Source organism: Artemia sp. Qi Xiang Cuo, chromosome 1 (assembly GCF_049724085.1).
Source record: "Artemia sp. Qi Xiang Cuo chromosome 1, ASM4972408v1, whole genome shotgun sequence".
Lineage (NCBI taxonomy): Eukaryota > Metazoa > Arthropoda > Branchiopoda > Anostraca > Artemiidae > Artemia > Artemia sp. Qi Xiang Cuo.
Window position 1 is genome coordinate 45455307 of NC_142794.1, and position 13501 is coordinate 45468807.

Below are 13501 nucleotides of genomic sequence, written 5' to 3' on the forward strand. Positions count from 1 at the left end.
ACTCTCGAGTCAGGGTCACGTCTATAGTGGCATCAAAAGCAGTGGCGTCAATTAGAGAGGGGGAGGGGACATTTACCTCCCTAGATCCCATCCCTGATTTTGAAAGATACTTTTCCGGGATTGTTTTCATTGAAAAATCCATATTTTCTGTAATTTCATTGAAGAAACTGAAAAAATAGACAAACGTTGTCCCCCCCTTAAATTTCTGTGAATTGACGCCACAGATCAAAAGTTACTCAGAGTCAAAAAGGGAACACTCTCATCGTGATGCCTAAGAGTATAGGTAACTTAAAAGAGCGGGAACTGGCGCTAGTGTTGACAAAAAAAAAAAAAAAAAAAAAAAAAAAAAAAAAAAACTCAACGTCATCTAGCGTTTGCCGAAACTTGACATTTTTTTCAGTATATTAGTGTAGAAATAAGTGTCTGATCTCAGTTTCTGACAGAAAAACGATTATGAAGCTTGAAAAAGTACCAAGTATCGCCAAGCACTAGATGGCGTTGAGGTTCGATACTGGCGCCAGTTTCCAGTCTTATAAGTTACCCATACTCTTTGAGTGATACTATATAAAAAACGCAATTCCTCCTTGGGCGATAAAGGACCAATTCACGCCCAGCCACAGTGCATAAAGCCTGGTACAATCCATTAATCTATTCAAGAGATAACCGATAAAATGTTCCAACTAATTAGACACCCAAAGAGAGATACATGTTTTTTTTATGACAAAACTTAGCAATGAGGATGATCGCAGTTGATATATTGCACTTAAAGGTATGGATATGCATATTTTATACGAATCTGTACTATGCCCCTAAGAATTTCATTGTCCGTTGAAATCACTATTACCAATTAAGCAGAAATTCTTGGACATAGACCAAAAAATATTCTTAAGAGAACTTCGAATGGTAGCAGAAGATTAATTTTTTTTCAAGATGTGCTGTTTTATTAGCAAAAAAAAATATCAAGTCCCGTTTTGAAGAACCAAATTTTAACTTGCTCTTAACGCTTGTATACATGTCAATTAGCTTTGAGAAGTATGAATGAAAGGTTATTTATAACAGTGGACCAAGACAGCATTAATCCGTCAATCTATCAATTTCAGAAAGCCTGGATAAAATCATTAATTACAATTGAAATTAGCGACTGGATCATTTTTAGTTCGTTTGTCTTTGCAGTCTTTTAAATACGGAACTTAAATTGTTCTTTTTGGTTGTTTTCTAGTAATATTTATTTCTTCGTTCCGTCATTCCTTCTTTTTTGTTTGTTAGGGAAAATAATGCAACTGTTTATCTTTATGTTTGCCTGACTAAATTTCAAAAGTTTTTTTTTGGGGGGGGGGGGGGAGGGGTCATAGTGTGAAACCTTTTCCAAACCCAATTTCATTATAATTATTTACAGCTTCAAAAAATTTAGTTTTTTTTCTGTTTTCTTTATAAACATAACTTGCTTTGGTATAATTAGAGCTGTTTCTAGTCAAAAGCATCTGCATTATTAAAGTATAGCCTGTAATTCTATCTCATATTGTCATACCAAGCGCAATAATACCAAAAAGAACCTCCTACATTAACACAGAAACAAATTAATTGGCATGGATCGAAAAATAGTGTTAATACAAAAACTGTACCTGCAATCAAAGACACAGTTCGATTTTAGTAACCAACTGGATTTTTTTTTAATATAGAAAACAAAAACTTCAATCATTTTACCCGGTTCAACTTGAGTATTCGAAAGGATAATTATATCGAAGGATTTATTTATTCACACTTTTGAACCAGTACAAATTAATGTATCATTTTGGCAAAATTACATTTTTTCTAAAGTTAGAACAGTAAAAAACCAAGACAGCAAGAACAAAAAGAAAAATTAGCGAGATCTTTCGACAATAATAACTAAAAAACCACTCAACAAACAATAAATAAGAATATGGCACTCCAACCAACAGACATGCCTTACATTAACGTAGTATAAGGCACAAAAAAAAGAAACTCCTAGAAAGAAGAAAAAAAGACTCCTAAGTAAAAGAAAATAAAACTTCAGCTGAAAGAAATGAAAGGTCGTGTCAAAAATGAACTCAAAGGGAATATCACATTTTTTAGCATTTGAAAATAATGTCCTGTTCCTTTTTGTCACTCGCATAATAAGAACAAATCTGTGAATATCACTGGTTACCAATGAAAATTAATCGGGAGCTTTGCCGATGGACAATTCCATCAACAAAAAATATCAAACGAAAACAAATCGCGATCTTTTATAACAAGGGTTACGCTGTACACTATAATACACATAATACACATGGGGTTTTCTATCACAGGGTCTATCTAACAATTAAATAAATTATAACTATCGCGGACGTGAGTAGCCATCTGGATTTGAAACTGGAAGAAGCATCGCTAGACCGCGATGTAAGCTCTTCATTTTTGACGACCTCATTCGCAGATTTGTCATACTCATCTGTAAAAAAAAGAACAATGGAATTAGAGAAAAAGTAAATAAAAGATTTAAATAAAGATGTATGGGCGACACCAGGTAAGGGTGATGCCTCCCCCGCGAAACAACAAGGCATTAAATTCACCAAAAGTAGAATATACTCCCATTTACATCGTGCTAAAAAAAAAACTGTTGACGTCCCCCCCCCATCCCAGGAACATCTCCAGGTAGTGCTCTTGATTTTTATTATAAATTATTACGCAAAATTCTTTTCTATTTATGTTTAGCAACAATTTTTCTTTACTTTTGAACTACATATATGTCTATATAATGAACCAACTGATTATTTTGTCATTAGGCATAATACCTGTTAACCCACTTTAAATTATATCTAAATCCCCAAATTTACGGACAACTATACATGCACATAATACATGTATTTTTTTTTAATTGCGCCTTTCATTTATCAAATTGCTGAATTATTCATAATGACCAGTCATTTTTGATAATGTTTATACTTATAACTTGGTCAAGACCATATCTACATTTGACTATTAACTTTTTCCATCAGTATTATTCCATAGTTTCTCATAATATTGGAGGAATATTATAATTTTTTTTTCCCCAATTGAAGATAAGAGCAAAGGCCTAACGTTACTGGTACAACAAAATGAAGGACTGGCAAGACATGAAGATAATACTTCGTTGATATTCCAGAGAGGCCTACTACAAGTGATCTACAATAAATATCGAATGCTAGAAGAATATACACTATTTTAATATTTAGAACAGCTGATCAAGGATCAACTGTCTAAACTTGGTCACAACAGCTTTCTTAAAAAAGGCCAAGTCATTTATACTCGGATATTTAGCAAAAAATGTCACCATAAGAGATTCACAAAAAATGTTTCATTTCATAAAAAAAACTCTTCTCTAACCTCCTTTGTAGAAATTATTACAGAAAGAAAGAAAAATAGTCCAGAAAAAAACTAAACAAAACAAGTCACGACCAAGTCACTCAAGGAAAATAATGCGTCACACACAGAAAAATATTCTTTTCCCGAGACAGCAAATTTCCATACCAATTAAAGCATTTTCAAGTGCAGTATCACACCAGCGCGATAATGTTGGCTGGCTGAGCTCAAATACCTTCACACGGACAAACAAATTTGGTACACTTAATCGCTTGAATTGCAATTTGACTTAAACATACTTCACGCTTATCATGACGAAAATTTAAGTTCATGTACCTGCATACTAATTGAGCCAGCAGTCTATTCAACAACTGAGGAAATCTACATTTCTAGTGCATCTATTTTAGCTTCAAAGTGATTACTGTTAATTGCACAAATCACCCAACAATCGGCTTAAAACAAGACAGTATACAATTGAAACATCTGTTTCCCCAAATACTTCAATATCAGAATGATAAATAATAGTTTGTTGATGGTTTCAAATTAGTTGCCATTGTACAAGAAAGGAAATTCTCCAATAAACATACGAGTTTTATGAATATTATATTTTGCTTCAGTCGAACCTTTTGTTGCAGATACAAGGCAAATTATATCCATTTGATTTTTTTTTTACTTTTTTTAATTATGAACAAAGGAAAGTCTTAAATATTATGACTTCTTCTTCTTCTTGTTTGAATTGTTGTGGAGATCCTTTCGCATAAGCGCTGGAATCAAATTCTGGGCCCTGCAGTGGGTTGCTACTGTTGAGTTTGACAGAGTCCCGTATTATCAAGCAGGGATCAAACGGCTTGCTCCATTACCGGACCAATATTATGTCGCATTTTCCCACTTCTTTTCTGAAAAATAATTGTACCGACCTTGGGTAGAAGTATCCCATATAACTAACACGTATTGGAATGGGGGTTGTACTACGTACAGATGATCTATTTTACACACACTATTGAAATATATTAGAACTAGTATGCATTATTCAAAAGCAATAAAAACAATATGTACTTTGAGCAATCAGACAAAAATGAAGACATTTAAAGAAAAGCGTGTTTGATATTATTCACACTTTAAAAAAACATTAAAAAAGCAAAAACACTTTTAAAAAATCATCAAAAATTTATTTGTATGCATTTTTATCACGTTTTTACGAGTCAGACAAAAATTTCGGGGGGGGGGGGTACCCTGAAATAATACCCCTGGATACAGCCTTGATTTCCACGTTTAAAGTATATTGATCACTATTGGTTCCAGTTCATCAGTCTGATGAGTATCGTCACTGTTACGTCTAAAGGTCAAATCGATATTTTCATACTTCTAAAGTAATTTCGGTACTTATGTATTATACCGCCACCACTCAAGTGCGACATTTACGTAAAACCTGTTTCTCTGACACTGAATCCTAATGAAATACCACAAAATATGATGAGAATATAATACTTTCGACACAAATTTGGGCTATATATTTGCATATTAGGAGAGGGGGCGGATAAAGTATAGCGGGCCTGCATACAAAATGTGTTAGGTACAATGATTTTGCATATTATGAAGTAAGAATTGTTTTCTAACCTCACACTGTCCAAATACTTTACCCCCCCTAATTTGCAAATATATAGCACAAATTATATATTTCCCATCTATTCTGTTACTTGTCTTTGTCTTATCTCACGTTAAGCTGAAATAAACTAACGAATGAAACCGGTTCTACTTAAATGAAGCAATTGAGTGTTGGCGGTATAATACATAAGTACCGTAATTTCTGATAACCTATTGCTGAGATTCATTCAAAAAAGATCAGCAGAGTAATGTGTATTCGACCCTCCTGATCTATATTATCCTGCTGACACTCCCATTGAGAGCAGCTTGGCAAACAGTTTTTGTCAATTACCTCGGACGTGTGAAAATGTCAGGGATGACCTTTAGGCATAACAGCGACGATATAGTCAAGCTCAGAAAAATACTCCTTAATAAAAAGCTTTAGATGACAAAATCAGACAGATCAAGAGGATAATGCTGAAGAGACCAAAAGATCTTGGCAAATGAAAATTGAGTGGTATGTGATTACATCTTAATCTTTGAAGAGACTTTTGATTTGAAATGAGCGGTTATTTTATCAATGAAAACTATCAATAGGCTGATCATAAAACCTGGACATTTCCATGACTGTTTAGACATGGCACAATTGATGCGGCTGATGAATTAAAGACCATCACCATCCTGAAAAATGCAGACAGAAACAGAGGAGCATATGCATGTCCTGAATGCAAACCAATAAACCTTTAAATTTTTCTTACATATAGCCTAATCATATGGTTTGATATATTTAAGGTTCGATGCGCATAGATTTGGATATGAAGCTAAAAGAGATAACGGTTGATGAGATTTTGTTTTAAATGAAGCATAACTATTTAATTTTCAAGTATAAGAATACCCAATAGTTTTATTTATAACAAATGTGATGGTCGAAGGATAATTCAGCATAGCGTATATCTGTTAAAGATAAATAAAAGAAACATTGTTTTAAAATGTCGCTAAACTTGTGTTTAATATTTTCTTATTCACGATATTATTATGGTAAAATTGTGCGGAATAGCAACGTTGTTTTGATTTGGTTGTCCTCTAGGGATGAGAATATACTATGTCCCTACAGATAGGACCCAAAACAATAAAACAAAATCTAGCAAAGCTTGTATAGTTAGCCTAAACGAGGAAATAATATAACAGTACGCATATAATAAGAAAATACCAGTGGAAAAATTTTGCTCATATTCCGTGAACAATGTCGGCAATCTCCAATTTTATTGCTTAAAATAAACAGAATTTAAAACATTTCGTTATACAGCAGGTAAAGCTCTGTTTAAAATAAGAGATAAACCTTAACATCATAGTTCTTGGCCTAATGAAATCGACAACAAGACAAAATGAAGCTAGAGTAGCCAGTGTCAGTTGGGAGGGGGAGCAGGGGGGAGGGCATCAACCCTCTCCTTAAAATCTAAAAATACATTTTGGGGAACATTTTCGATGAAAATGCCTTTTGGGTGTCTTCACTGAAAAAATTGAAAAACCCAGAATTCCACCTAGGTTTTGAAAATATATTTTGCCCCCCCCTCCCTAGATTTTACCGAAGTGACGTCACTGAACGAAGCACAATAATAAGAAGGAAAAAAAAACTATTGAGGTTAAGAATTCTTAGGCAGTGACAATACCTAACCTAAAGCATAAAAAAACATTTAAAATTTTTAAAGCTCTAAAAGCTATCAGCAGCAAGGGAGTTTATGATGATTATAAGATTTATCCAAGGAACACATGTTAGTCTTTTCTGCGGTTAATCAAAGATTTACCAAGCATGCAAAAACCGTTCAAAATTAGTTATGATGGAGCGACTTGTATGGCCGATTACATTTAGCTAAGCGAACCAACTTTTAACTATAGTCTGACTAATACGTCATTGATCCATCGATGAAAAGAGTATAGTGTACAAACCCAAAAGGCTTTTAAGAACAGGTTTAGTTAAGCCAAATGAAAAATGCTTTACGTTTTAAAAGGCGGACCCGCCCATATTCCATACACAATGGATTATTCACTTCATTTGAAAAAGATAAGTTTTACAAGATAAAAGCAAGTCTTCAATCATACAAGTGCGAAGTATCTTACAAAAGAACCTATAAAAAGTAATATAATGAATAAAATTCAAGCCACGTAGCTGAAGATAAGCCACGGGAATTTGATTACTTCAAATACTTATGCAGCTAAATGATAATGTAAAAAGCATAGCTTAATAAGGAAACCATGTAATACAAGCACTAAATTTTCAGGGGGGGGGTCTCACGCCTGCGTTCCAAAAATTTAGTTTTTTTTCGATTATCCCATGTCCTTCGCTGGGTCCGGCGTATCCCCCCCCCCCCCCTCTGGCAAATTCTCCCCGCGTGTAAAATTGAGTAGCAAAAGAGAAATTAAGACAAATTTAAAAGAATAGAGAAAAGAAGGGGCTCTGAACGTTCTACCTAAAAATACGAGTATAATATACGGTTTAGATTCAAACAGTTCACGATAATGAACTATACGTTCACGATAATGAATATACGGTTTAGATTCAAACAGTTCACGATAATGAACTGTAAGTAAGGAGCAACTAGGTTCAATAGTAACTAAAACTAAAAAATCATTGTTATTTAAATCAATTTAGAAAAAAATGACCTTTAAAGGTGTCTCAGACGGTAAGACCTTATGATGTACGCCTAGTAGATGCATCGTCGATCCCAAGGGCATAACTGGCATCATGTGCTATAGTTGTAGACAGGGCATCGCGTATAGGGGTTCTTTTCCCTATACATGACGTCCCCCTCCCTAAATGTGTTCACCCAATCGGATGAAAATTGGAGCCGGTAAAATTGGAGCCGATGGAAATATAGGAGGTAAAGCCAGTGAAGGAAGATCAGTCGGATCAGTCTCTGTTGGCAAAATACAAAAAATGAAGTAATTTCAATAGCAATATCATCCAAATCAGTCGGAAAAAACCCCAGCAAGTTTGTAAATCTATTGTCTCCACATAAACATTTTGGCTAGTTACGCCTCTTGTAGGCACAAGACCAAGTCCAGGGGAACTAATTACTCGTACTTCTTAGTCCCAGCCTGTTATCTCTCTGCACTTCCATCATAGAACAAATCTTCTACATTTGCCACTTATTTTATATTGTTAAATTATTTCCATTTACTTCTATCTTACCTTATAATGATAACTCACCCCTCCCCCTCCCAAAAAAACACACGAAAACCGCATTAAAATATATAAAATGTAAAAATAAATACCAAAGGATATTTCACACCATATTTTATGCCTATATTTTTGAACATAGGTAGAACAAGTAGAGCTATATATATATATATATATATATATATATATATATATATATATATATATATATATATATATATATATATATATATATATATATATATATATATCAATTTTGAATGTGGGGCTCATTAATTTCAATAATTTTGTCTTCCCCCTAAACATTCCGAAACCTTATCAGTGGTGTTATTAGGATGGAGGGGGGCAGGCGAGGTCGTGTTCCCCCTAGAATTTTTGCCCCAAAAGATTTTGAAAAGTACCTAGTAGGGGAAGGGGGGTATTTCAACTAGAAAATGACTTCTAATATTCTCATTGAAAAACTGACAAATTTGCCCCTTCCTAGGTTTTGATAAATGCATTTCCCCCTCTGTCCTCTAAATTTTCGTGAATTGATAACACTGATCCACAGAGTATCTCGTGTCCTGTGTAAAGTATTTAACATCAATTCGAGAAACTCTTTCGGGTATCTCATTTCTTAGTTAGTTGGGCATTTATGTGTCAACGATAGCGGTCCAGGGGGGAGCTCTTGGGACTAAAGCTAGTCGTGGGAAAGGGGTCGTTCCCAGGCCTGGAACTTCCGTTCCAGGAAAGTTATATTCTTGGTTAATTTCTAAAGGCAGTCCATCGTTCGCCATCGTCGTAGCTAGTTGTTGTTATGCTACCTTATTTTCTCTGTGTGTATTCTCACGTTATTCAATAAAGACCTTATACCAACGTTTATCGTCTATCTTTGGAATTTACGTAAACCATTACATCTGCCAATTATAAAAGGGAATATAAATAAAGAAATAAAGAGAGGTTTACAGAGTGGTGGCAAGCGGTTAAAACTAGTGGAGCGTATATCACTAGGGGAAAACCTCCAAGCGGCATTTGAGTGACCGTTATAAATATTTACGACATCTTATGCTAAATACTGGCAACATATTGAAGAGTATCTCGCCCGCTACCAGACTGTGATATTGAGCTGCAAATACTACAAAAGACTGATTAATAAGACATCGAAACGTTACGAGCTATTAAACTTTCTTCTATTCAAAGCGCCTTCTTGAGAAACACTTTCTTTCAAATGAACATTTTTAAATAGGCTGTTACACAATGCCTAATATGGATTTCATCGCGATAGCTTCTACCTACTAATTCAAATTTCTACAACTGAGAGTCTCCGGTTGATTTCTACCTTCACTTAGCCATTCTACGTTTGGTGGTTTTTTTTTACCTGATTTTATACAGTCGACGTGTGATCTACATTTGACAGTTTCCAACCAATGTTTAACATTTTTGAATTCGATAATCGAAAATTAGTTCTCAATTGTGACTCCATTTGATGCTAGTGTTTTAATTGAGACCAACTGCAATTGGATTTGAGACATATTATCTTTCGTAAGTGATTTAATACGGCTAAAAAAGTGTTTAAGACCAATATTTAAATTTTTAGAGTAATTGCTCTTTCAAATTTTGATATCAATATGTCAGGTATTATTTCTATATTTGATCCGGCGGAATCTGGATATAACAAAAAGGTTGCTTTTGATTTTGTAAAACAGTGGAGGATAAATGGCATATTTCCATTTCTTTTATTTGACTCCCCTCAATTATATATTTGTCAAGTTTAAAACGTGGATTACTTATAACATATGCTCCAGGCAAAATAGTTGGCAAAATGATTGCCGATTATATAGGCGTGACTCAATTTCAGGATGAAAGAGCATATCTATTCTATAGAAGGATGCAAAATTTAGGAAGATAATTTAGGGTTTCCTTAGAAACTAGGGATGGTGGAGCAGTCCTTAGAAAAGTTGTTCTTAATTTATTCAAGGAGGGTATCAGACCGTTCTACAAATGTTATTTGTTAGATAATAGTGCATAAATTTTTCTTTGGTTTTGGTGATGCGTACAAGGTTGCAGTAAAATATAAACAGATAGAACAGATAGTGATGAAAGAAGACACTTTTTCTTTTTCCGATGAATCTATTTCTGCGCTGATGAGGGTGAAATTTGGACTCAATGATAATGAGACGGAACTGCGAGATGGCACTGCGTCCTGGTAGGGCGGTTTGGCTACCCAGGAAAAAGGAGCTGGGGCTGAGGTCCCGTCTGATGGTACTGATGCCTCAAGGGATGGTTTTTTTTTTGTGGCACAGTGAGCTGGTACTGATTCCTCGCAGGGGGGGTTGGCTACCCAGGGAAAGGGAGCTGGTTTTAAGGTCACGTGGGATGGTACTGATGACTCACGGGATGTTTTTTTTTTGTTGATCACAGAGTTTGGAGTGAGAAATCGCAGGGCGGTTTGGCTACCCACGAAAAGGGAGCTGGTGTTAAGTTCCCGTGGGCTGGTACTGCTGCCTCATGGGGTGGTTTTTTTTTGTTGCCCTGCAAGATGGTACTGATTCCTCGCAGGGCGGTTTGGCTACCAATGAAAATGTAGCCGGTTTTGAGGTCCCGTGGGATGAGAAAAAAAAAAAAAAGGTGGAAAGGGGGCTGGTTGTGTGGTCTAGTGGGATGTAGTTGATGCCTCACGGGATGGTTTTAATGCGTAGCGCTTATAGTTATGTAGAGATATCAACAGTAGTACTGCCATTTGTCGAACCACAAGCTAGTAGAGAAAAACCAAATAGGTCTAAACCGAGGCGTTCCGCAGCAATAAGACCCCGAGGATTTTATTAGGAATAATATCTTAACGTCATCGCAGCATGGTATGATTTTTAAAGTTTCTGCAATTTCATTTATTTGTCACTGGTATTTACAGGATTAATTAGCCTTTCCCGGTCATTCCTTTTGCCCTAATTCAAAGTTTATACATAACCCCAACTTTCCTTGTCCTCATCAAATTCAGGGGGTGGGGAACATGTCTATTTTAAAGTATACAAAGAAAAATGAAGTATTAAAATATCCAGTTTCCGACTACTCTTGTTAGTTTGGTTCGTTTATACTATGTAAGTTTTTACTTATGCAAGTATTGTGTAGTGTTTGTATAATGTAATTGTTTACTAGTTCATGCTGTAGAATGTTAGTAGGCGAGAAGTGAATGATTTGAGAAGGGAATGTTTTGAATTCAATTAAAGTTTGGGGGTTTAATGAGAAGGGGATAAGCCAAATTTGGGAAATTTAACTTAAAACAGGGGGGAGAACCTGTAAAGTATTTAACATCAATTCGAGAAGCTTTTCCGGGTATCTTATTTCTTAGTTAGTTGGGCATTTATGTGTCAACGATAGCGGTCCAGGGGGGAGCTCTTGGGACTAAAGCTAGTCGTGGGAAAGGGGTCGTTCCCAGGCCTGGAACTTCCGTTCCAGGAAAGTTATATTCTTCGTTCGCCTTCGTCGTAGCTAGTTGATCTTGTGCTACCTTATTTTCTCTGTGTGTATTCTCACGTTATTCAATAAAAACCTTAGATCAACATTTATTGTCTATCTTTGGAATTCATGTAAACCATTACATCTGCTAATTATAGAAGGGAATACAAATAAAGAAATAAAAAGAGGTTTACACCTGTATCATGATGGTATATTGCAATATTAACTAGTATATTTAAGCTTGTGATGAAAAAGCATGCGAATAGTTTTACTAATAGTAAGAAATTTCCATCCACCAGTTTCTTCTAGAATCTAGAAAAACAATCTGTATTTTTTTTTCCTGATTTTTAAAATCATAACTTATAAATTTTAAGGTACGGTATACGCGGATCATGGAATGGTACATGGTAAAGTATTTTCAGGTAAATAGAAGTAAAAACAAATCGTTTGTACGATATACAAAGCCTAAATCTTTTTTGCTTTAAAATATGAAGTTACTTTGAAAATATTTTTTAAATATCTATATTTCCATCAAAGTGAGTTCCTTTCACGGATATTATTTGCCTTTCAGAGCCTGCAATCCTAAAACAAAGACAAAAAAACTGGAGTACACAAACAACAAATTATTCTTTTTTTAATTTTTGCTAATATTTTTGTCAAAAATTTAAGAGCTATTTTCTCTAAGCCTATTTTCATTAATTCTACTGTAATCCATGTAAAAATAGATAGAAATCAAAGGAGAGAAAGGGTGACAAAAATTGGAGGGAAGGACGACAGATCGAAGCCATAAAAATAATTTGATGACTTTCATTATGAAGCCTTTAACGGAACTAGAAAAATGATGATGTGAAATCCTAAGAATGACAAGATATTAAATTACAAACGGTAGTGGATTCCCGTAATTTGAATTATGACGAAATTCTCATTGACTTGCATTTCTATATTTCCTGTCTCACTTTTAGAAAATGATTATCCTACAAGAAATGGACATAAATAATACAAATTCCTAGCTCAAATGAAAGTTATCCACATTCATGTGAATAAAACAAATAAGAGTTTCAATAGGGAAGTCCTTTTATTAGAAAAGTTCTGGATATTTCAAACACATAGTCCAGTCTTCATCACCAGCAGAAATATTAAAGTATTTTAATTAACACAAACTATATTTATACAGAAAAATTTATATTAACTTCCGGTTACAGAATGTTACCGGTCCATCAGGCAGTGTGGTCTTGAAAAAAATCATGGAAATAGGGGAAGATTAACCCAGGTTTGTTCAGGACCTACAACCTTTGAAAAATTTAGAGCTTATACGGAAATAGTTCCTTATATTATTTAAAGTCGTCTAATTATTTTTTTTTAGGTACCTATGAGTTTCAAAGGGACAGTACAATTTAAACCTTGCTAACACTCTAAAATTTACACACCGGATTGGTCATAATAATATCCGCATACTAGGACAAGGATGGTGGAGATTACCTCCTAAAGCCACACAAAAGGTTCAAGGATGTTTTAGAAGAAAATGCCGCATAAGAAAAGTTGTACATTAATATACATTTTTTTCCAGACTAATAAACTTTTTGATAAACCCTCATACCCCCAAAGATACAAGTGTTAATGCCGATGGACCCAATCCAATTCAGTGCCGCCATGCGGATCAATTCCACCTCTGCTTTTCCATTATCAATCCTATAGTTAACTTGCAGCAGAGGTTGTCGACCGACACAAAAATGAAAAGAGAAGATTTGCCAACTATATAGGTAGACTCATGTGTCCAAAGAAAGATTAGTGGTGTAAAGGTACTTATGTACTATCTGTAACATATGCCAAAAGTGAAGTTTGGTTAATGCTAATGAAATAAAACAAAATAGGATAAAAATATAATAGTTTAGAATCAAATTTTGGCTATATATTTGCACATTAGGGATGGGGGGTAGGGGGTAAAGCATAGCATATATTAAATACGTA

At 34.7% G+C, this 13501-nt stretch overlaps 1 protein-coding gene across 3 annotated transcripts in view; it reads right to left on the bottom strand.

Annotated features, from left to right (window-relative positions):
* Window positions 1-374: 374 nt before the first annotated feature.
* Window positions 375-13501, bottom strand: part of Ephrin (ephrin) — a 303854-nt gene continuing 290727 nt past the window's right edge. For all 3 annotated transcript variants that reach the window (XM_089095085.1, XM_089095092.1, XM_089095081.1), the window contains one exon: window positions 375-2449. In XM_089095085.1, coding sequence (XP_088951211.1) covers window positions 2313-2449 — 137 coding nt within the window. In that variant the 3' untranslated portion in view covers window positions 375-2312. The remainder of the gene's footprint in view (window positions 2450-13501) is intronic.